This window comes from Pleurodeles waltl, chromosome 11 (assembly GCF_031143425.1).
Source record: "Pleurodeles waltl isolate 20211129_DDA chromosome 11, aPleWal1.hap1.20221129, whole genome shotgun sequence".
NCBI classification, from domain to species: domain Eukaryota; kingdom Metazoa; phylum Chordata; class Amphibia; order Caudata; family Salamandridae; genus Pleurodeles; species Pleurodeles waltl.
Window position 1 is genome coordinate 3772132 of NC_090450.1, and position 23208 is coordinate 3795339.

Consider the following 23208-nt stretch of genomic DNA (forward strand, 5'->3'; position numbering starts at 1 on the left):
TTCCTTCTGTTTGACTTTGACAGTTTCTTTCTACAAAGCAAGAAGTGCTTGAGGTACGTCCTTTGCGACTGCAATAAGCACTCGAGGGCAGATTTCCTGTACGTTCACACAATGCACTGTATTGGGGTAAACTGCTGAACTGCATTGCATGATGGGAGGGAGCGCACTGTGATATGGCGCTCTTTCGCTCTCTCCCTGCGCTGGTGCCCTTGTGGCTGCCTAGTGCCAATGCAAGCACCCTCGCGCCATGGTGCCCCGGGGCCTGCGTTCTGGGCAGGACTGGTTTGTGCATCACAAAGAGAAACAGGAAATATTGAAGAGAAAAAAAGAAGATTTTTCTTGTCGTTACAGCCTCTGCGGTAGGGGTACAGGTTTCAATTTCAGTGTTTCAAATGTTAGTAGATCTGGAAGTGCATCAAATCAGTGGGTGCATGGAAATCCCATGTTCCACCTGTGGAATGCCCACCACTAAGAACTGTAATGCAAAGCAGTGACAGCCGCTGCATTCTGTTGCATTTATTTAAGAAACTATGCACATCGAGCCTTGGATAGCTTTTTAAATTCCAAATAAGCCCTTGTATTGCCCTGCTTTGCTTGTATGATGCTTGGGTGATGCAAATGCTTATTAAATCTAGGCCTTAATTGTCAGCTGGTAACAGGCAAGGTGTGAGTACTGTATTTAGTGCTGGAGTATCCACAGAAGAATCCACATTGCAAGGGAAGCCATCCTCCTACTCTGTACAGTAGGGGGATGGTTGCTGGGCCTGTATTCTGGTCAGGTCCTGCTCTGATCCCTGAGGGTGGCCAATCCTACATGAACAGAGAACCCCTGCATCACACAGCACCTGCCATGTGCAAAGGGGTTTTGGCCACAGCCAGGTCCTGAGCCCTACACCTTCAAGTAACCAGCACCATGCTGTGTGTAGCCTTCAGCCACGCGAAGAGGTGGTTGGCCACAGGGAATAGTCACTGGACAGACCCTGCACCCCAGCCTTCACAGATGTCCATTCCCCACAAACCCCCACCCACATTTCATTTCTTATTTTTTACATGTTTTAATGAGTACTATGGTACTCCCACAGGCAGGTGCTCAAACTTCACTTCCCCTATTCTGCAGTACCCTCTCCAAGGAAAGCTGGCTGAGTACCACAGAAGCTTGGAGGTGAAGGTTGAGCAGCGGCTCCCGTTGGAGGACAACAGTACCTCACATGAGGGCATCACGTAGTCTTCAATTTTCAGCTCCTGGTGTCATCCCTTTAACCCCCACCCTTCCTGCCCACAAGTGTCAGGGTGTCAGGCTGCCTCTATCCTGACTCCTTAAACTACTTGTAGATGGGGACCGAGTCCTGAACTCTGTAATTACAGCCACATGTTTCACTATGTTGTGGTCAGCCAATCAGATCTCTCAGAAGGATTGGTTCCAGCAATGGTCCTGGTGTACCAAACAGCTAACAGGGGAAAAGTCTCTCTTGGCCACTCAGAAGAACTAATCTTAGAATCACAGTGGGACTCCCACAGGACTAACCATGCCTAACTCTTAACCCCTTCAGCACCACCCCAAACAATTCTCTAAATGTGAATTTCACAAAAAACAGCTTAATGGATCTACACCAAATAACGAAAAGGACACTTCTGGGTAGGGTTCCAGCTTTCTGTCAACTTTGGTATAATTCTGTTCACTTTTTCTCTATCAGAGAGCAAACACTCCTTTGGGACAATAAATAGGGGAATTCAGATTTTTGGACCACTCTTTTTCTTGTCTCTCTCTTTATTGTTCACCCTGAAACATTTCAGGACGGAGTTGAGTTTTTTTTTCAAAAACTTGTGCAGATTTTTTAAATGGTGCTGAAGTTATTATTAAAACAGAAACACTCTTCCTGTGGAAGAGTGGCAACCGCTGTATCTCTGCCATGGTACATAACATGTAAATTGTCACTCACTAGGTCACAAATTCTGACAAGTGTTTTATGGCTCTTGGATATACCTATGTTGTTTCTTGTTTTTAACCATTTTATTTTGTCTTACAATACATTTTACTGGTGTATCTAATCTTTCATTTTGGGAAGCTTTTCCTCTAGTGATTTCTGTGTAAATCTAAATTAGAATATATATGCAGGTGTCTTCGCACTCATACCACAAAACTAAATTTTGAATAATCAGTCTCCCATAAAAAAAACATGTTGTTCACATGGCCTCGAGAGGTTGGGAGTCAGGAAGCTCGTGTCCGCTGAGATAGTATGCTGACTCTCGGGGTAGATGAAGACACTGGTGATTTAACTCCAGTAGGGAATCTGGTCAAAGAACAACAGCTCTTCACGGGGAGAGACACCAGGAGGGAGGAAGAATATTCTTGATCCTAAATGATGCCAGGATTGTGGTCTAACCGGGAATCTTATATGAATACACTGCAATCCTATTGGAGCACTTGACAAAATTTTAATGCCCTGATCGAAGCCTTGCCTTACATTAGCATGCAGCCGAGTCATCCACAGTGTGACAAGACCAACTCTTGAGAGATGTTCAAGAGGACTTCCAAAATTACCTCCAGAATGCCAGAATGGCACACGTCTCTACTTTCAGGAAAGAGCTCTCCTTCTCGACTGCTCATTCCATTACTACTTCGAGGAATGGGTCAGGTATGAGTCAGAGTGGAAGAGGTCCCCACTGCTTGGGTCTGAAGCCTCCTTTGTGCGCTGACCACTGCAAGGATATCTCTCCAGTTACCTTGGCACATTTTCCATATGTTGGCCCTTCAAGGCTGAACCTGGAGGTAGAAAATTCCTATGCTTCATATTTCCATGATTTATTGTATTGTATTTCCCTTTGACATAAATCTAGATCCAGTCACTAACACTGCATAGGTCAGGGTTCTACAAAGTCTTTCCTGGAGAGCCGGGTCCATGCCAGATTTTTCACATATAAACATTTAGAAAAATGTAGATTTCTGAAACATTTTGTTTCTAAATGTGGAGATACTAAAAACCTGGCATGGACCCGGCTCTCCAGGTCCAACTTTGCAGAATCCAGGCATAGGTAATAAAAGCATCTTGGCATTTTGGTGGATGTAGCTGCTGCCAACTAGGAAATCTTTTCAATATATTTACATGCATATACAGATGCTATCAGACAAATTGATCTGTAGGCATCTGTGTGCTATAGCGTGTGGCAGAGTTCGCTACCAACACACAAAGGGTATTGGCAGCATCCTTTGATCCTGCCATTGGTGGGTGCAGATTGAAGGCCTCTTGTGAGCCTGCTACTATCATGAATACTACGTTTAACCTGTGCTGAACTTCAGTGTTCATTAAAAGACTTTGCAAATCCTCTTGGAAATCAGATCCACTCCAGATTCCATTCTAGGGTTTACTTATCAACCACTAATGCATTATTTTTGCCTTAACTGAGAGTGAGAGCTGGAGAGAAAACTTGTGGTGAATCTTATTCTACTTGGAACTCTATTTTACTGTTTCCAGCAAACCCATTTGGTCCCTTGCATGAATTCCAGCCCTGTTGAGAAATAGGATCCCATTAATGTTCCATGGAAACAGACAACATGGCCTTTTCAAGGCAGTAATTGGACCCTACACTATTGCCTAATGAGAGGTAGTTGAGAAAATGGTAGCCAGCAAGTTTGTGATGCAAAATTGCCTTGGTGTGGCTTTCTATAGCAACTGATCATGTTTGATAGTGGCTTAGAATAAACCAATGCAGCCAAAGTCTACAAACCCAAATGGCTAGTTGGCGCAGAAGATATAACCCAGCTTTTTGGTTATGCTCAGAATGGTTTGAACACTGCTTCAGGCTGAGAGTTTTTTCTGCATGCACCTCAATCCCCTGAAGGTTAAGTATGAGTACATACACATTTGGTTAAAAGAGAATCACTTGTTTGCAATTATGAAGTCTGTTTCTCTTCATTTTGCATTTGTTAACAGTTGAGGTATACACAAGACTGTAAACATTTGGCCTTATAAATGATACAAACAGATAACCAAAGTAGGATAAAACATTTACACTCTTTGTGTTCCCATTGTACACATCTTTCTCCTGGGTCTGAAAGGTGAGGGAGGCGGGAGTGGACCCTTCTGGCCCAGTGGCATCTACCAGGATCAACTTGCTTCTTTCTGAGACCATCCCTGAGTGTTTGGCAACAGTAAGAGCGGTCTGGAGATTGTCACCTGTGAAGGACATTAATATCAATGTAGGTAAACAACATGGAACAATGAAAAACACAAGTCATACTTCACTGTAAACCATTTATCATACAAATAAATGATTGGGTGGTAAGCCATAATACCGGCAGAACAAATATTATCTTACAAAACACCGTGTCCTAAATATAGTCCATGAAGTTTCTATATTTAACTTCGAGGGGATCATACTTTAGTCAAGGACATTTAGGAAATGATATTCATGTCAGTTACTTTGACAACAATATAGTGATATGAGACCAATGCAGATTGACCCTGTGGGCTCATTTCGAGGGAGTACATTGCAGTGAACCTATATGGAAAAGTTGCAAAACTAAAAGCGGGGATTGGTCACTAATAAAGAAATTAAGGGTACTCCTTTTAGCAACTTGAGGAATTGATACATGTTTTCTTATCCAATAATGATTATTGAATTTAACCAAAGTACAGCCAATATTCACAGATGTATTGAACAGGGCAATGTTTAGTATGATAGAACTATGATTTATATCCTGGTACAAATGTAATCATCCCTTTTTGTTTTATTCCTGTTTAATAAATTATATACAGATTACATTGTCAGCATTCTTACATATACATTTAAACTCTTAAATATGAATTTGCAAATGTCCTCTAACATTCAAACGTACATCTCCAAATTCCAGTTGTACTGCTTAAAGGGGTTCATACACATCTCCCATCCTCAATGTTTTAACTTCATTAGTTATTGCTAGTCCCACAGGCTGGTAGCCGTTTTAGTTATAGTATGTGTGGAAAGAGTAATCATGCCTTAGTGAATCAAAACAAGTTAAACTATTCAATGTAAAATTAATTAAAACATCAAGTGGCATCTGGCAATGTTTGATTGACAACTTACACCTACTTGTATGAAGAATTTGAGACTTTCAAACATAAAAACAAATTGAAATAGCCTTTATTGCTCTTGTTTAAGTACAAGCCAATGTTATTACATTTGACAGCAAGAATTTGACAAAAATTAAATTCCTAGGATATTGAGTGTGGTTGCTACAGGAAATGAGCATGGTTTGCTTCAAACAAAACGCCACACAGTATGGATTATCATCAACTTTACCCAAACTTGACTTTCATCAATGCTATCCAACAACTCAAGCAAAGTGTTAAGATATAGGTAAACTCTGATGGTTGACAAATTAAAAAAAAACATCCTCCAAGAGATTATGGGGGTTATTATGACATAGGCGGTATTCTTTGAATACCACCAATGCCACAGGTGCCAGAAGACCGGTCTTCTGCCCACCATATTATGGACACTGCAGGATTTCTGCTACTCTCGGGGCAGAAACCTGGCAGTAGCCATGCTGGCGGACAGAGGTGTCCTGGCGCTGCTACCATCTGCACCACCCCACTAGTAGGACGCCGCCAGCCATATGAAGACGTTTAATACGGCCTGGTGGTGTCCTGCTGGTGGGACGCTGCTGGCGGTAGCAGCACCCTTCCCTGCCGGACAACCTCCTCGCCGGACAAGGTAAGTTGGGCATCCGACAGGGGAGGGTGTTGGGAGAGTAGGGGTGTTGTGTGTGTGTGGAGTCTGCCTGTGTGTATGCATGTGTGTGTGCGCGTGTAAATGCATCTGTGAGTGTTGTGGTGCATGCATGGTTGTATGCATGTATGAATGTGGAAGAGAGTGCGTGTTTGGATGTCTGTATGAATGCGTGCCTGAATGCCTGTTAGTATGTCAGTGTGTATTTGTGGCTGAATGCGTGTTAGTATGTCAGTGTGTATGCGTGGCTTAATGCGTGTTAGTGTGTCAGTGTGTATGCCTGCCTGAATGTGGGTGAGTATGAATGGGTGAATGTGTGTATGGATGAGTGTGAGTGGATGTGTGTATGGAAGTGTAGGTGAATGGGTGTTTGCGTGGTACATGTGGGTGTTTGTGTGCATGTATGCGGGGAGGGCGGTGGGGCGCTGTGATTGTAGGGGGGTAGGGGAGAGGGTTGATATGAATGTGTGTGGCTGTGTGTGTGTATGGCTGTGGGGGCAGTTGCGTGGTGGGTGCGTGTCTGCGAGTGTGTGCATATATGGGGTGTGTGTGAATGGATCGGAGGGGGTGGGGGTGTGTGTGAATGGATTGGATGGGGTGTGGGAAGTGAGTGCTTGGATTGGGGGTGGGGGGTGAGTGTTTGGATCGGGAGGTGGGATGGTAAGTTTGGATCGGGGTGGGAGGGTGTGTTTGGATGGGGTATTAGGTCCTTGCTGGGAGGGAGCCGTCTACTGGGGACAAGGAAGGAATCCTTGTCACCTGCAAGCCATACTGCCAGGGTTTTCGTGGCATTGCTACCGCCGCAGAAACCATAGTGGTAGGCCGGCTCATAATGCGCCCGACGGTGCTCTGTGGCCCACCGGGTCGGAGATGAATATCTCCAGCCTGGCGGTTCATACCGCCGTGGCGGTATGAGTGGTGAAGTGGCGGGTTGGCATTGGCCAACCAGCCACATTAGCCCTGGTGGTAAATAGACATCCAAGGTCAAAATGAGGGCCTATATTTCTCCAAAAAATGAACAAAATTCAATAACCTTCCATATTTTAAATGTGTAATTGAAGAAATTGTCCCTAAGCTACTTACAAAGTGCTAATGATGTGACAATCCTACTAAACTTTAATGGCACTAACTAATAAGAATAGAAGAACATAAAATACCTACCATCATCCTTCAGCATTTGAAGCCATAGAAAATCCATGAAAAGGCAGTGCTGCATTTTTGTTGAATGGGTTTCCAGCTTTACTCTCCACCATGCAAGGCAATTCTTAAACCTGCTCAGCACTCAGTTGGATATATTCATAAGGGACTTGGGATTGGGACAACTCCTCACCAAAACACAAACACTGTTTTTCCCTAGTGCATTAACTCGTAATACATGGCACCATGATGACCCATGGAAGGTCATTAGGGAAATCTTTCAAATAAATCTGTCCCAAGAAACTACGCCCTGTAACAACTGGGACACATTTACAGCAGTAGTAGGAGGTAAATGTGTGGTATTGACATACACACTCAATAAACAATAGAAGAGGTAACCTTTGATGCTGGAAGAGGAATTTAAAACATTGGAAGAGACAAACAAAACTACCCCAACTATGAACCTCCAGCGCAAGGTAACAGCATTAAGAGATAAGCTCAATGCTATTTGTACTAACAGGGCTGAATTGACGATTCTATGTCTAAAACAAACATCTTATATGCATGGCAATAACGTAGGGACCCATCTGCCGAGGCAGTTACGTGTCAAACAGGAAAGGTATACATTGACAGAATACTTAATGACTCAGGGGAACTGGTAAACCTCAGAAAAGAGAAAGCGAGGGCATTTGTTGCATTTTACGAGACACTATGTAAAGCAGAGCACGCCGACACACACTCCCAGCTTGACTACCTTAAAACAATCGACTTCCCATAGGTGACACCAAGTCAAAATGAACAATCAAAAGAGCCAATTACCAAAGAAGAAGTTCAAAAGACAATTGAAGCCCTAAAATTCCATAAATCTTCAGGTCAGGATGGAATAACCGATTATTTCTACAAGACCTTTACTATTGACCTGGTCCCCCATCTGACACCCATTTCAACTACATTGCAGAGGGAGGACAAGTCACACCTACCATGAGCGAGGCCATTATCACGGTCTTCCCTAAGTCCGGAAAGGACCCTCACTACTGTGGCTCAGACAGACCCATATCCCTCCTTAATTTAAATGCTAAATTATATTGAAAAATCTAGCTTCAAGACCAGAGGATATGATGCCATACTTGATACACCTGGATCAGTCAGGCTTTATTAAGGGCCAACAAACACATGATAACCTAAGGAGGATTATACACTTGATTGAGAAAGTCACTAAGAAACACATCCCAGCTCTTCTACTGGGCTTCGATGCCGAGAAGGCATTTGACTGGATGGACTGGCCCTTCCTATTCCACACATTGACACAATTTGGTTTCTGTGAGGCCTTTATTGCCATAATCAAAGCCAATTATTTCATGCCCATGTCTAGAGTAACGGTCAATGGTGTCAGGCCACAGCTATTCAATCTAGGGCAGGGGACGAGACAGGGGTGTCCCCTGTCCCCGCTGCTGTTTGAGCTTAGTATAGAGACCATAGCAGAAAAGATATAAGCAACTCCATCTACAAGTGGCATTATGTTTAGTTCAGTGGAACACAAAATTGTGCTATTTGCAGACAATATTGTATTGACACTTACAGGTCCTCAACAATTACTGCTGGCACTGCAAGAGGAGCTAAAGCTTTTTGATGGAGTGGCAGGCCTACGTATTAATCTGACTAATTCTTTAATGCCCAACTTAACACTCTCTGACTCAGACATGACGGCCCTACTAAATGCAACTCCCTTCCAGGGGACAAAAAAAAGAATTCAAATACCTAGGCGTTAAAATCATCCCGGAGCTTTTGACTCTGTTGCAGGCCAACTATCCTCCACTTCTTCAACAATTAAAAGAGGATCTTAAGTGATGGGCCCCTGTATATATGTCATGGCTAAGCAGAATACAAGTCATTAAAATGACAGCCCTACCAAAATTTGTATATCTTTTCGAAACGCCTCCCCATTGCTCTTGACCGAGAATCCTTACCAAAGGTACGCGCTATACTCACACGCTTTATATGGCAAAATAAACTGGCCTGATTGCCTTACAGAGTACTCAGACGGACGAAAAAAAAGGGGGGGCCTAGCATTACTAGACCTTCACCTCTACTATAAAGCAGCCCAGTTACAGGTCATCTCTGAGGGGTCCCAAAGTGAATCAGATAAACACGTTCTTCACATGGGTAGGGCATTAGTGGGGAGAGTCATTTGGGATGTAGTATGGGAACTGAGATCGGCCCGTCTCTGGAATGCCTACTTAACCACTCCCCCAAGAACAACTCTCACAATCTAGTCCTAAGTGAATCGGTCAGTTAATTGGACAACTTTCCTGCCACCTTTTATCCCAATTCATTTCAACGTTTCTTGCAGCCTCTCACCAGGCCTCTTTGATGCTTGGAGGGAGGGAGTATGCCTCACCGTGTCTGATCTGTTCCACCACTGGGATATACTGACCTTTGAACACTGTCAACGGGACTACTATATCCCAAGCTCAGAACACTTTCACTACTTAGAGTTGAAACATGAAAAAGTGGCGCTACAGCTGGAGGTCTGTGAGGTGGCCACTAGGGAAAGTATACCAATTGAACATTTTGCAAGAGGAGCTGGGGGCTCTAGGGGCATCATCTCTTTTCTATACTCTTCATTAATGCAATCGCAGTCCTCCCTACAGCCCCAACACTTTGCCTTTTGGGAACACAATTTAGGGCAGGAAATGTCAGAGGAGAAGTGGAAACACTATGGAGAGTTATACCAAAACCTAACCTCCCCCTAAGTAAGAGAGACTCACTATAAGATAGTATATAATTGGTATCTATACCCCACCAAGCTGAAAAAGATTTTTACAGATACGTCGGATCATTGTTGGAGGTGATGTTGGCATTTTAAGGTACTTTTGCCATATTCGGTGGGAATCCCCCGTGATAGCACCCTTTTGGACTGAAATCTTAGCCTAAATTAAAGCTATATTGAGTTACCCAATCCCAGATACCCCAGAATCTGCACTCTTGGGACTCAGAGGTATTTCTTTGAAATACCAAGCTTAAAGTGACAAAACTATAATGTGGCTATGTCTGGGGTGGCCAAAACAGCAATTGCTGCTGCATGGAAAAAGAAAGAGGTGCCTGTCCTGACACAATGCCATGCAAGACTGCGGAAAACACTTACAATGGAAAGGCTGGCAGACATTTGCAGAGACGACTTCAAAAACTTTTAAAACTCCTGGGGCCTCTTGGTATGCTACCTTTCTAAGGGGGCCTCCATTGGTGTCCTGCTCCCCCCTTGTGCGGGCGATACACCTGTTCCAGATTTGAAATAGGGAAATACACTCTTCATGAATATCAATAAGATGAGCGACTTGTTTATTCACCTGGATTGTTATTCTTAAAATGTATCCTTTTTATTTGTGTTTGTTGAAATATATATAAATGTTTGCATTGGTATAGCTCTTTTACATGTACATTTTAGGGAATAGAGGACATGGTCTGTTTAGGAAATGCTGAGTTAGGTTATAGCAATCCAATGATGTACTGTGTAACACCTATATGAAGGTTGTTCAGTGCTTTGTTATTGATAAAATCTAATAAAAAGAATTTGACAAAAAATAAATTATAGTTTTATGTTAAAACTGAAAATGATGCATATTTGTTATTTAATTATAAACTATTTATATTTCACATCAAAAATAAAATGAGTTTTAATTACTTCCATGCATAATTTTTAATTATTGTTAATATATACAAAATATATAGGGCCTCATTACGAGTTTGGCAGTCTGACCGCCATAGTGGCAGTTTCCAAAAGACCACTATGTTGGCGGTCTCACAAAACGCCGTATTACGAGTCACATAGCCACGCCCACCAAAAGACAGCCAAAAACCCTACACCACCAGGACTCAGGAGGGCGGGAAATAGGTGGTCCAACTACCAGCATTGCCATCCCGTGAACCAGCAACCAAAATTATTAGAATTCAAAAATTGCTGTGGTGGTCTTGCCATGGGGTCTTCCATTGATGGCGAGAACTGCAGCAGTACCCTCAGTAATACACAACAACACATTGGATGGATTTAAAATCCAAAAAAGCTGACACACGTTCACGCACTCGACACACTAAAAAAAACCATTATAAATGACACCCATTCACATGCCTTAATCCTTTGCATCACCGACGCTAAACATTACAGACAGAGCTGAAATAAGAGACACAGAAGTATAGATTAGGCACCCCACCAAATTCCACTCATCACATACCGCACACCTGCACAACATCACCACCACACATAATACCACCTCTACACCCCACTTACTAACAGTCAAAACCTCTCCCCACACAGCACCTACTTTCCATCACTTTTTTGTTTATCTTGTTACCCTCCATGTCACCACAATATCATCCCTGTTTCACACATGACAAGTTCAGAGTCATATTGGATAAAATCATCCAAGTAGAGCCACACTTATTGGGAGCCCAAGTCCAGTAGACTACAATAGCCAGGGAAATGGAAATGTGGCAAAGAATAGTCAACAGGGTGAATTATGAAAGCACCTACCCGCGCACAAGGGACAACATCAGGAAGAGGTGGAATGACTTCCGGAGGAAGGTTCATTCCAAGACTGCCCGGCACCAACTGGAAGTCTACATGACTGGTGGTGGTCCCCCACATTCACATCATGGGAGGAGAAGGTTTTGGCCATCCTGCAAACTCAAATGATGTAAGGAATGTGGAACCAATAAAACATTTACTCCAGTCACAGATTTGGGTTTAATCCATCAATTCTTTTGCTCCCTATGCCACCCCAGTTTGGACCCAGCCATATGCAAATCAGTCTTGACCCTGTTCCCCATGGGAACAGTCCAGTCCGAACTGCCAAGCCAGGTCCTCCCTGGACCGGAAACAAGCATCCTGGGACCAGTTTCAGCCAGGCTAGCTTGAATCCAGCCGCATAGTGAGCCTGGGACCCAACACTGGGCATACCCGGCATACTTAGGGCGAGAAAAGCAAGCAAACACAAATGATGAACGGAATGTGGAACCAATCAAACACCCTGAGGGCTTGACAGGAGTACCTGGGGGAGTGGAGTCTGGTGAATCACCACACCAATAATGTCATCAAAAGGTATTGGCATGCATGCTCACTGAACACCTTTCCCCACTTACAATGTCACCCACTCCAAAGCCTAGTCTTCACCTGTCTATAGACCCCTCTCTGGCCTCTAACATGTCAAGTTCACTCACCTGGGAAAACCACAACTCTGTATAGTGGGTAGACTACATGGCTTGACATCTCCTACAGGTTCCACTATCACTAAATTCAGAACAGTGTCCTATACTGATTATTGCCTTGTATGTCAACTAACCAATGGAGTTTCTCACCTGAATGGTACACAACTGTGTAGTGTCTTGGTATGAGCCAGACGATGAGAGGAATGCTAAGGACAGCTGCCACTGGGACTACTACCACTATGCTACAACTGTGTTTGCTACTGTGTCACTACTTCTTCCAATCAGCTATTGAACTGTACTCACCTGGGGAGATAACAATTGTATAGCCTGTGGGCATAGAATAATTAATTACAGGAATGCCAAGGACAATCAATCATTCAATAATTGTATTTGTAGAGCGGACTACTTCCCGCAAAGGTCTGAAGGCGCTGAGGGAAAGGGGGGATGCTGCTACTGCTCAGATAGCCAGGTTTTGAGCCGCTTCCTGAAAGACAGCAGGTCTTTGGTCTGTCGTAGGGGCAAGGAAAGGGTGTTCCAGGTCTTGGCGTCGAGGTGGGAGAAGGATATGACTCCGGTAGTTGCTGTTCGGATGCAGAGGACGGTGGTGAGGTCGGCTGAGCAGAGTTGGCGGGACGGTGTGTAAAAGGTGAGTCATCTGTTGAGGTAGGCTGGACCGGTGTTGTGGAGCGCCTTGTGTGGTGGGTGAGGAGCTTGAAGGTTATCCTTTTGTTGACGGGGAGCCAGTGTAGGTCTCTCAGAAGGGGAGTGATGTGGCGGTGGACATCAAGGATCAGGTGTGCGGAGGCATGTTGTATGCGTTGCAGTCGTTTGAGGAGTTTGGCCAGGGCTCCTGCATAGAGGGCGTTTCCGTAGTTAAGTTTGCTGCTGACAAGTGCTTGGGTGACTGTTCTTCTTGTATCTGTGGGGATCCATCTGTAGATTTTGCGGAGGCAGGTTGCATGCTTGGTTGGTGGTTGTTGGGGCTGATCACCAGGAGTCATCCCAGGCTGAGGGGTTGGCACTGAGGATGAGGACCTCTGTCTTGTCTGAGTTCAACTTCAGTTTGCTGTTCCTCATCCATTCGGCGACACCCTTCATTCCTTCTTGGAGGTTGGATTTGGCGGTGAGGGGGTCCTTGGTGAGGATCAGTTGGGTGTCGTCGGCATAGGAGATGATGTTGAGGTTGTGTAGCTGGGCGACGTCGGCGAGCAGGGCCATGTAGACGTTGAATAGTGTAGGGTTGAGGGACGATCCTTGGGGAACGCCACAGATGATCTTGGAGGCTTTGGAGTGGAAGGGGGGAGGTGGACGCTCTGTGTTCTGCCAGAGAGGAAGGAGGTGTTCCACTCTAGAGCTTTGTCCCAGATCCCTGTGTTGTGGAGGCGTGTGCGTAGGATGCGGTGGCAGACGGTGTCGAAGGCAGCCGAAAGGTCCAGGATGATGAGGGCTGCGGTTTCGCCGTTGTCAAGCAGGGCCCTGATGTCGTCGGTGGTGGCGATAAGGACGGTTTAGGTACTGTGGTTGCTGCGGAACCCTGACTGGGATGGGTCCAGGACGTTGTTTTCTTCGAGGTAGTTGGTCAGTTGTCTGTTGACGATCTTCTCGATGACCTTGGCTGGGAATGGGAGCTGGGACGGAAGTTCTTGAGGTCTCTCGGGTCCGCCTTGGGTTTCTTGAGTAGGGGTTTGATCTCAGCATGCTTCCAGATCTCGGGGTAGGTCACGGTCTCGAAGGAGATGTTGATGACTTTGCAGAGGTGGGGTGCGATGGTGATGCTTGCTTTGTTAAGGATGTGGTGTGGGCATGGGTCTGATGGAGATCAAGAGTGGGTAGTGCTCATGGTTTTGATTGTGTCGTCTTCGTTCACGTTGGCCCAGAAGAGCAAGGGGTCATAGTTGAAGGTGGGTGGAGGGTCTGAGGAGTCAGTGATTGGTGGGGTGGTCTGGTTGTTGAAGCTGTCATGGATGTCTGTGATCTTATGGTGGAAAAAGGCAGCAAGGGAGTTGCACAGGTCTTGTGAAGGTGGGATGTCGTTTGTGCTGGAGCTGGGGTTGGAGAGTTCATTCACAATGTTGAAGAGCTCCTTGCTGTTGTATGCGTTGTCCAGGCGGTCTTTGAAGGAGGTTTTCTTGTCAGATCTGATGAGGTGATGGTGGTTCCGGATGGCGTTCTTGAAGGCGGCATGGTTGTTTGGTGTCTGTTCGAGGAGCCACTTTCTCTCCAGTTTCCGGCAGGTTTGCTTTGAGGCTTGAAGGTCTGAGGTGAACCAGTTGGCTCTTTTGTTGGCACCTCTGTTGGAAGGTTTATTGAGCGGGTGAGTGTGTTGGGGCAGTCGTCGATCCATCGCCAGAGGTTGCAGGCATTGAGGTCGGGATGGGTGGGTTTGGGGGGTGGTTGTCAGGCGAGGCTGGCGTTCAGCTGGTCTTGGCTTATTTTGCTCCAGTTGTGGCGGGGGATCTGTTGGGTGTGGTGGTGCGTGGTGGGTTTCTGGAAGGTGAAATGGATGCAGCGGTGGTCGGTCCAAGGGAGTTCGGTGGTGTGGCTGAAGTTGACGTGTGGGCTAGCGGAGAAGACGGGGTCCAGCGTGTGGCCAGTGGAGTGTGTTGGAGTAGTGACGAGTTGTCTGAGTCCAAGGGTGGCGAGGTTGTTGATTAGGGTGGTGGAGTTGGGGTCGTTGTTATTCTCCAGGTGAAAGTTCAGGTCGCCAAGGAGGACGTAGTTGGCGGAGGCTAGGGCATGCCTGCTGACGAGGTGGGCGATGGAGTCGCAGAGCTGAGGCCATGGCCCGGGGGGTCTGTAGATGAGGGTTCCTCTGAGGGTGGTGTTAGGGTCGGTGTGGAACTGGAAGTGCAGGTGTTCAGCAGTGCTGAGGGTGTCATCGGTACAGGTCGTGACCCTGATGGTGTTCTTGTGGACGATGGCGATTCCGCCTCCGACTCCATTGGTGCGATCCCAGCGGGTGATCTTGTAGCCATCCGGAATGTCTACGGCGATGTCGGGGGCTGAGGAGGCGTTCACCCAGGTCTCTGTCAGGAAGGCGATGTCCAGGGTGGAGGTGTTGAGCAGGTCCCAGAGTTCAACGGCGTGTTTGCATGCGGAGCGGGTGGTTAGTAGGATGCATCGGAGGTAGTTGCGGTCAGGTTCAGCAGGAGGTTTGGTGAGTTGGAGGCTGGTGAGGCTGCAGTTCCGCCAGGTGAAGGGTCCCTGGGTGTGCTTAGGGGAGGCCGTGGAAAGTGCTGGCGGTGTAATGGCGCTGCTGGCCGTGGTGGTTTTGGGGGCCAGGGGTCCTGCCGCTGGGTCCGGTCCAGGCGCAGACGGGTGCAGATGGGCTTGCCTCTGGCATGCCAGCGGCACAGCCGCGCAGTGGCCGACATTAAGAAGGGGAGGTGGGAGGGAGGAACAGCTGTGAGGAGGGAGGGGGTGGACCAATGGGAGTGCTAGGTGGGCGAGTCCGCCGGGGATGCAGCGGCAGGGACGGGGAGCCGGCAAGAGCCGGAGGGGGAACAAAAGCAGCAAGAACAGCAGAAAAAACGAGGTGGGGCACAAAAAAGGGCACAATACAACAGAAGCACAGGTCAGAACGAATTTCCATATACAAGAGATGAACTACAGCAGGCACTGGTACACTCCTTACACACAGCCACAACTGTGTCCTCTGCTACTGGGTCACTTCTTCCTCCAATCAGCTATTGAACTGTAGTCACTTGAGGGGATCTCACATTTATCCAGTTTTCTGTACTTGGTGTAACCTGTCACATATAGCCAAGTGGATTGGTCCCTCCACCTCTAATGCCCAGGAAAGTGTCCACATGACATTGTGCAGCTGTTTGTTAACTCTCTAATGAAGTTTACATAACTGGGAGGTACCATAAAGCATATAATGCTCCACTGTTGGCAAAATATAAGTCTATGAACAGACATCCAAGTGCCAAGATACTCAGACATCCTGTAACAAGTTGACATAAAAATGGAAATGTCTGTACCCCAAATGTCAGGTCTATGCTGTTGAGAGCATGTGTCCCTGTCATATAAGGGTATACAGAAAAGCAAATCTGTACATTGCCCAAAGCATATCTACCTGTAAATAATTGGTGATACATGTCACAATTCAACCTGTAACATTCTGTTTCTCATTTTCAACAGGTCTACCTACCACTGGGACCATTGAAATCACCCATGAGAGTACCACTTCCCCCCTGGATGGAGCCCTCAGTGAGGAGAGCACTCCTTGATGTGTGGATGTTGAGGACGGCTCTGGCCCATTGGGGGAACCTGGTCAGACAACAAATGTCAGCCTCACCCTGCCCACATCGACTCCTCCTAGCTCTGTTGCATCTACACCCCAGGCAACCAGTCGCCACCAAACCTGTGTCCCGAGGACAATAACCACCATTATGTTCCCCCAGTACAGGTACCGGAGTCACAATTATACAATCCTGACAATGACGGACCTGGCACCAGTGGCAGCGGGCAAACTGGGCCAAGGATGTAGGCATGTGGGGGTAGGGTGTGTGGGAGGGATAGTGTGAGCCAACAGCATGAGGCTGCTGGGGATAATTCTGGCCAGGACACCATCTCCCAAGTCTTGGAAGCCTACCGACAATCCAAAAGCATGATGGGCCAGTTACTTACCATACTGGGGAGATCAAGCAGCTGCAGAGGGACAACCACCAGGAGGTCATGTAGCAGTGGGTGGCCCAAAATGTCCACCTGGCTGCCTTAACAGGGGTGCTGAGAGACATAGACACCCCCCTGAGCAGGGATCGTCAACAATACCAGACCTCTTCCATTGGCCAACTAACACCAGCCCCTTCAACATCTGTGGCAGCCAGTGGAATGGAAGCCCTGCCAGGGGAAGGACCTGCCTCAGACACCAATGCCTCTTTAGCTGAAGAACCCCACCCCCCCGAAAGCGTAGACGTCCACCCAAACAACAAGGAGGAGCAGATGGCAAGACACAAACCACTGCCAGGAAGTAATCTCTAACTGATGAAACCTCTTTGTGTGTCAAAGATGCACCCTATGGACTTTTCTACCACCACTTTCCTTTTTCCTATATAGTAGGACACTGGACTTGGGACTTAAATTTGTTGTGGCAGTGTGGGGGTGGGATCAGGGCTACAGAGAACACGGACGCAGATTTCAAAACCCTTGACAGGGATTTTACGTGATTTATTTGAGTTATAGGAGGGGTGAAACAAATAATATAATGGTAGCTCTTCTTTTTCTTCCTTTGTTTCTCTTCTGCGTGAGCTTTGGCTGGTTAAGGTCTTTAATGGTTTTCTTTGCTTCCTCTCAGGTGGCGAGCTCGGGGTGTCCTCCTCTTGGTATCGCGGTTTTCTCGGAAGAACAAAGAGGACACAGCAGGTAAGTGTCACGGTATTTCCTTATCTCTTAATTTTAGGGTTTAGTGTGGGGAGGGGAGGAGGTGTGAGGGGAATTGAAGTGAACAATCAAGAAAAACAATTAATACAGGTGGTGTTTTAGTGGGGAAGTTAGGAGCTTGTGAGGGTAGGCTGTTCTGAGCTCTACTTAGGCTAAAACTCGGGTGGGAGAGTGCCCTGGTAGTTCCCCTGCCCTGTCTTCCCCTTTCTACCTCCCTTCCCCCCTCTGCCTCCCCTTCTCCCTCCTTATTGTGGCTGCCCTTGAAGAGGGCATGTACGTTGTGCAGCCACGACCCTCCTGGGCCGTGGCAGGCTGTCGCGTTTCCTCTCGGTCGTTCCTGCACTGGCGTCTTCTCCCGGTCGGGGTCTTTCTTCGTCTTCTCTTCTCCCCTCGATGGGGATCCGTGGCGTCTCTCCTGCTCCACCTTCCTTTCGCCGTGCTCGATCGTGGCGTCTTCCTTTTTTTTCTGCTCGGCAACCTGGAAGTCCGGGGCCGATTGTCGTCTCCGCCCCCACGCGTCTCCTTGACGACGTGGACGGAAGCCGGAGAAGGCGTCTGGTGATCGCCAATGTTGTAGAAAGGTAGGCGAGGCGAGCGACGCCCGCCTACATACCCCTTCCCATGAACGGGACTGGTAGAGGACCGTGGAGTCTGGGCAGCGGGAGAGAAAGTCAGCGGGACATTGTCGTGACCCAGGAATGTGCCGGACCTGAAAGGTAAAGGGTTGTAATTCAAGGAACCCGCGCAACACTCAGGAATTGGTATCCTTATGGGATGCCAACCATGTCAAGGGTGCATGATCGGTGTAAAGGATGAAAGGGCGACCCAGGAGATAGTATTGTAAACATTCTATCGCCCATTTTATGGCAAGACATTCCTTCTCGATGGTAGGATAGTTAGTTTCCCTAGGTAACAACTTCCTACTGATATATACAATAGGGTGATCATGTCCAAAGATGAAAAGGTCTGGAAAAATCAGGACATCTTAACACGGGTTCAGTAGACAGGGCTTCTTTGAGACAGTGAAACCCCTGGAGTTGCGAGGGGGAAAAAGGAGGAAGGGTGTTTGAGTATTGCTTCTTTAATAGGTCAGTAAGGGGGGCCGTAATGGTTGAGTACTGTGGTATAAACCGTCGGTAGTACCCTACCAACCCCAGAAATGAACGGAGTTCCTTCTTAGTTTTGGGAAGTGGTATCTGTCTAATGGTGTCTACCTTATCTTTTTGTGGACTCAATACTCCCTTACCGATGACATAACCAAGATAGGCAATCTGGGTCTGTCCTAGGACACATTTGTTTGGGTTGGCGGTAAGGCCTGCGGCTGCCAGTGCTGAGAACACTTTCCCTAGAAGGAGGAGATGGTTTGACCAGGTAGAGCTAAAAATGACAATGTCGTCAAGATAGGCAGCCGTAAAGTCATGGAAGGGTCTCAAGAGTCGATCCATCAAGCGTTGGAATGTAGCCGGGGCACCATAAAGGCCGAATGGGAGGACTGTAAATTGATTTAACCCCGAAGGGGAAACTAACGCTGTCTTTTCTTTGTCTGAGGGAGCTAAGGGAATCTGCCAATATCCCTTCGTCAGATCAATAGTGGACATAAAGCGGACCTGCCCGATTTTCTCTAAAATTTCATCTACCCGGGGAATGGGGTAGGTATTGAAAAGTGACACCTCATTGAATTTCCGAAAATCGATGCAGAAGCTGACCGAACCGTCCGGTTTCGGCACTAATACTATAGGAGAGCACCATGGGCTTGTGGATGTTTCAATGACTCCAAGAGATAACATCTTTGTTATCTTTTCCTCTATAAGGATTTTTCTCGCTTCGGGGATTCGATAGGGACGTAGGTGCACAATTTTGCCCTCAGGTGTTCGAATATGATGTTGAACCAAAGAAGTTTTTCCCGGCAGTTCAGAGAAGAAGCTGGCATGACTTTGGATTAGCCCCATTATCTGCCGTGTCTCCATCTCAGAAAGGGACTCATTGATACTGGGGAGTTTTTGTGGGTCTGGTTGGGAGGTGGGGCATAGTTCTAACCCTAGTGGGTTTGGCGGGGTGATCAGGCACCCCCTTGCAGGTGCATTGTTGTCGTTTCCCGGGTCCTCCCATTTCTTTAATAGATTGATGTGATAAATTTGGGTTCCTCTTGGGTGGTTATTTAGTTCCACCAAATAGGTAACCGGGGTGACCGCTTTTACTACCCGATACGGCCCTTGCCATTTGGCTATTAGCTTATGTTCAGAGGTGGGTCGTAGGATTAATACCTTATTATTGGGTTGTAGTACCCGTAGTTTGGTACCCTGATCATAGTAGGTTTTTTTATTTTCTTGGGCTTTCTCTAAATGGTGTCTTACATCCTCCCACTCTGTCTAGAGATGGGTTTTTAATTTGTGAATATAGTCTAGGATGGGTCGCTCCTCATTGTTCTCCTCCTCCCACAATTCCGCCGCCATGTCTAGTAAATTGCGGGGTTGTCTCCCAAATACAAGTTCAAACGGGCTATGCCCGGTAGAGGATTGCTCAAGTGTCCTTATTGCATACAATACTAGGGGAAGTTTCTGATCCCAGTCTTTTCCCGTCTCGCTCACTATTTTCCTCAAAAGGGTTTTGATCGTGCGATTATATCGCTCCACTAAACCATCCGTTTGTGGGTGATATACTGACGTCTTTATCTGGAGAACGCCTAGGGACTTACATATCTGTTTCATAAGTCCAGATACGAACGGTGTTCCCTGGTCAGTAAGGATTTCTTCAGGGAAACCAACTCGGGAAAAGAATGTTATCATGGCTTGTGCAACTGCCTTAGTGGTAATACTGGTGAGTGGAATCGCCTCTGGATACCTGCTCGCATAATCAACCAGGACGAGAATATGGGTGTGTCCTTTACTGGATGGCAAAAGGGGTCCAACTAGGTCCATACCAACTCGTTTGAATGGGGTATCGATAATCGGTAATGGTCGTAATGGGGCTTTCCTAGTGGCTCCCGGTTCTACTAGTTGACATTTTGGGCAGTGGGCACAATATCGTCGGATATGCGCATATACTCCGGGCCAGTAGAACCGTCTCAGCAAGTATTCCTCGGTTTTCTCCCGGCCACAATGACCTCCCCCCGGTTGGTTATGGGCTAGGAAGAGTACCTGAGTTCTGTACGGTTCGGGAACTACGAGCTGTCTCTTTTCCCCATTCACGTTTGTGGTTACTCTATATAGCAAATCCTTGTGTACCAAGAAGTAGGGACCTACCTAGAGGCATTTTTGGCATTCTTCCAGGCATTCACTAGGGTAGGATCTTCGCGTTGACTCATTCTAAAAGATATGGGGGCGCTGTCTATATTGGCCACTAATCTCTCCTCTTCCTTCCGATCTTGTTTAGTTGCAAATCTCTGTTTCTCTGCTCTCCTTTCCTTTCGGGTTAACTTTTTCCTTGCGGGGGGGCTACATATAGATTCATCCCAGAAAGGGGCAGTACCCCACCACTCATCAACCGGATTATGCTTCCGTGTTTGATCCAGGATCTCATTAAACCTCCGATAATCAGTCCCATTGACGCACTCCTCTATTAAGTTATCCATGAGTCCCATGGAGAGGAGGTCAAGGTGAGTGTTCCATTCTACTTCTACCACTGAAAGGGGATACTGAGCACGGTCTCCATGAATGCAACATATCGTTACCCAATGATCGTCAGTAGTTTTAACAGGGTGGATTATACTACGACGGATTACCGACTGACTACATCCAGAGTCAATCAAGGCCATGACCGGAAGTCCATTTATCCGAAGGGGGTGTTTGAAGGACACATCACTTTTTCCTAGGCATAGGACTCTTCCTCGAGTAACGCCTATTTCCATCGACTCTACACCCTGATGTTTTTTGGACATCCGCGGGCGATGTGACCCCACTCCCCACAACTGAAACACTGAGGTTGTTGCATGGGATTTCTCTCGGTACTCCAGGAGGGTCCTGGTTCTTCCGCTGTTCGTCTGGGTGGGAAATGGGGAGGAGCTATAGGCATTTTACTCAAGGGCCGGGGTTGTTGATGTTTTACATCTACAGACCTGTGGTAGGCGCAGGTCAACGGCTGTCTCGGTGTCTATTTTAGGGGGCTGCCTTATCCAGTTTCGGGTGCTGGGCGGCAGGGAATCAAGGTACTGTTCTAAGATAATGACTTTGATAATGTCCTCACGGTCAGTCCCTATGGGTCCCAGCCATTTTAGTCCCAGGTCCTTCACCCGGTAATAATAGGTGCGTGGGTCTTCGTTGGGTCCCCATTTAACCTTGCGAAATTTGGCCCTGTAATACTCAGTGTCATGTCCCACACGATCTAAAATACTTTTCTTTATCTCAGAATATGGGGTGGTGCCCCCCGGATTGGCAGCCTGATAAGCGGATTGAAGAGTGCCCGTCAAGAGGGGAGCAATGTATTGGCCCCACCTATCTTCAGGCCATTGAGCTGAGGAGGCTACTCTTTCAAAGTTCGTGAAAAAAGAATCGGGATCTTCTCCCTCCTGGTACTTTTGTAATACCGAACTTGGCACATTTGGATGCACCTTGCTGGCAGTGATTGTGTTGGTCAGTTTTTTTAAAGCAGTCTCATGGACCAGTTGATTACTGGCCATTATAGTGGCCTGACTTTTTAGAGCGGATTGCAGGGCCTCTCTTTCCTCCTTGGCCTCCCTTTGTTGCGCTTCCCACACTAATTGGAGGTGGCGCTGACCTTCCGCAAGTTGTTTGATCATGTCCTTGAGACTGGGTTTGACCTCCATAGTAGTATTGTCTCTGTATGCCCGTATGGAACCAAGATCCCACTTCTGACACCACTGTGGGTGTGGGATCAGGGCTACAGAGAACACGGACGCAGATTTCAAAACCCTTGACAGGGATTTTACGTGATTTATTTGAGTTATAGGAGGGGTGGAACAAATAATATAATGGTAGCTCTTCTTTTTCTTCCTTTGTTTCTCTTCTGGGTGAGCTTTGGCTGGTTAAGGTCTTTAATGGTTTTCTTTGCTTCCTCTCAGGTGGCGAGCTCGGGGTGTCCTCCTCTTGGTATCGCGGTTTTCTCTGAAGAACAAAGAGGACACAGCAGGTAAGTGGGACAGTATTTCCTTATCTCTTAATTTCAGGGTTTAGTGTGGGGAGGGGAGGAGGTGTGAGGGGAATTGAAGTGAACAATCAAGAAAAACAATTAATACAGGTGGTGTTTTAGTGGGGAAGTTAGGAGCTTGTGAGGGTAGGCTGTTCTGAGCTCTACTTAGGCTAAAACTCGGGTGGGAGAGTGCCCTGGTAGTTCCCCTGTCCCTGTCTTCCCCTTTCTACCTCCCTCCCCCCCTCTGCCTCCCCTCCTCCCTCCTTATTGTGGCTGCCCTTGAAGAGGGCACGTACCTTGTGCAGCCACGACCCTCCTGGGCCGTGGAAGGCTGTCGCGTTTCCTCTCGGTCGTTCCGGCACGGGCGTCTCCTCCCGGTCGAGGTCTTTCTTCGTCTTCTCTTCTCCTCTCGATGGGGATCCGTGGCGTCTCTCCTGCTCCGCCTTCCTTTCGCCGCGCTCGATCGCGGCGTCTTCCTTTTTTTTCTGCTCGGCAACCCGGAAGTCTGGGGCCGATTGTCGTCTCCGCCCCCACGCATCTCCTTGACGACGTGGACGGAAGCCGGAGGAGGCGTCTGGTGATCGCCAATGTTGTAGAAAGGTAGGCGAGGCGAGCGACGCCCGCCTACAGGCAGCTACTCTGATGATTACATCGACCATGACTAATTCCTTCACTCTTTCAAATTTATTG

General features: G+C 47.2%; 1 protein-coding gene across 2 annotated transcripts in view; it reads right to left on the minus strand.

Annotated features, from left to right (window-relative positions):
• LOC138265206 (probable cation-transporting ATPase 13A4) overlaps positions 1-23208 on the minus strand; it is a 329838-nt gene that overhangs the window by 89792 nt on the left and 216838 nt on the right. For both annotated transcript variants that reach the window (XM_069212758.1, XM_069212759.1), the window contains one exon: positions 4012-4175. In XM_069212758.1, the coding sequence (XP_069068859.1) occupies positions 4012-4175 (164 nt within the window). The remainder of the gene's footprint in view (positions 1-4011; positions 4176-23208) is intronic.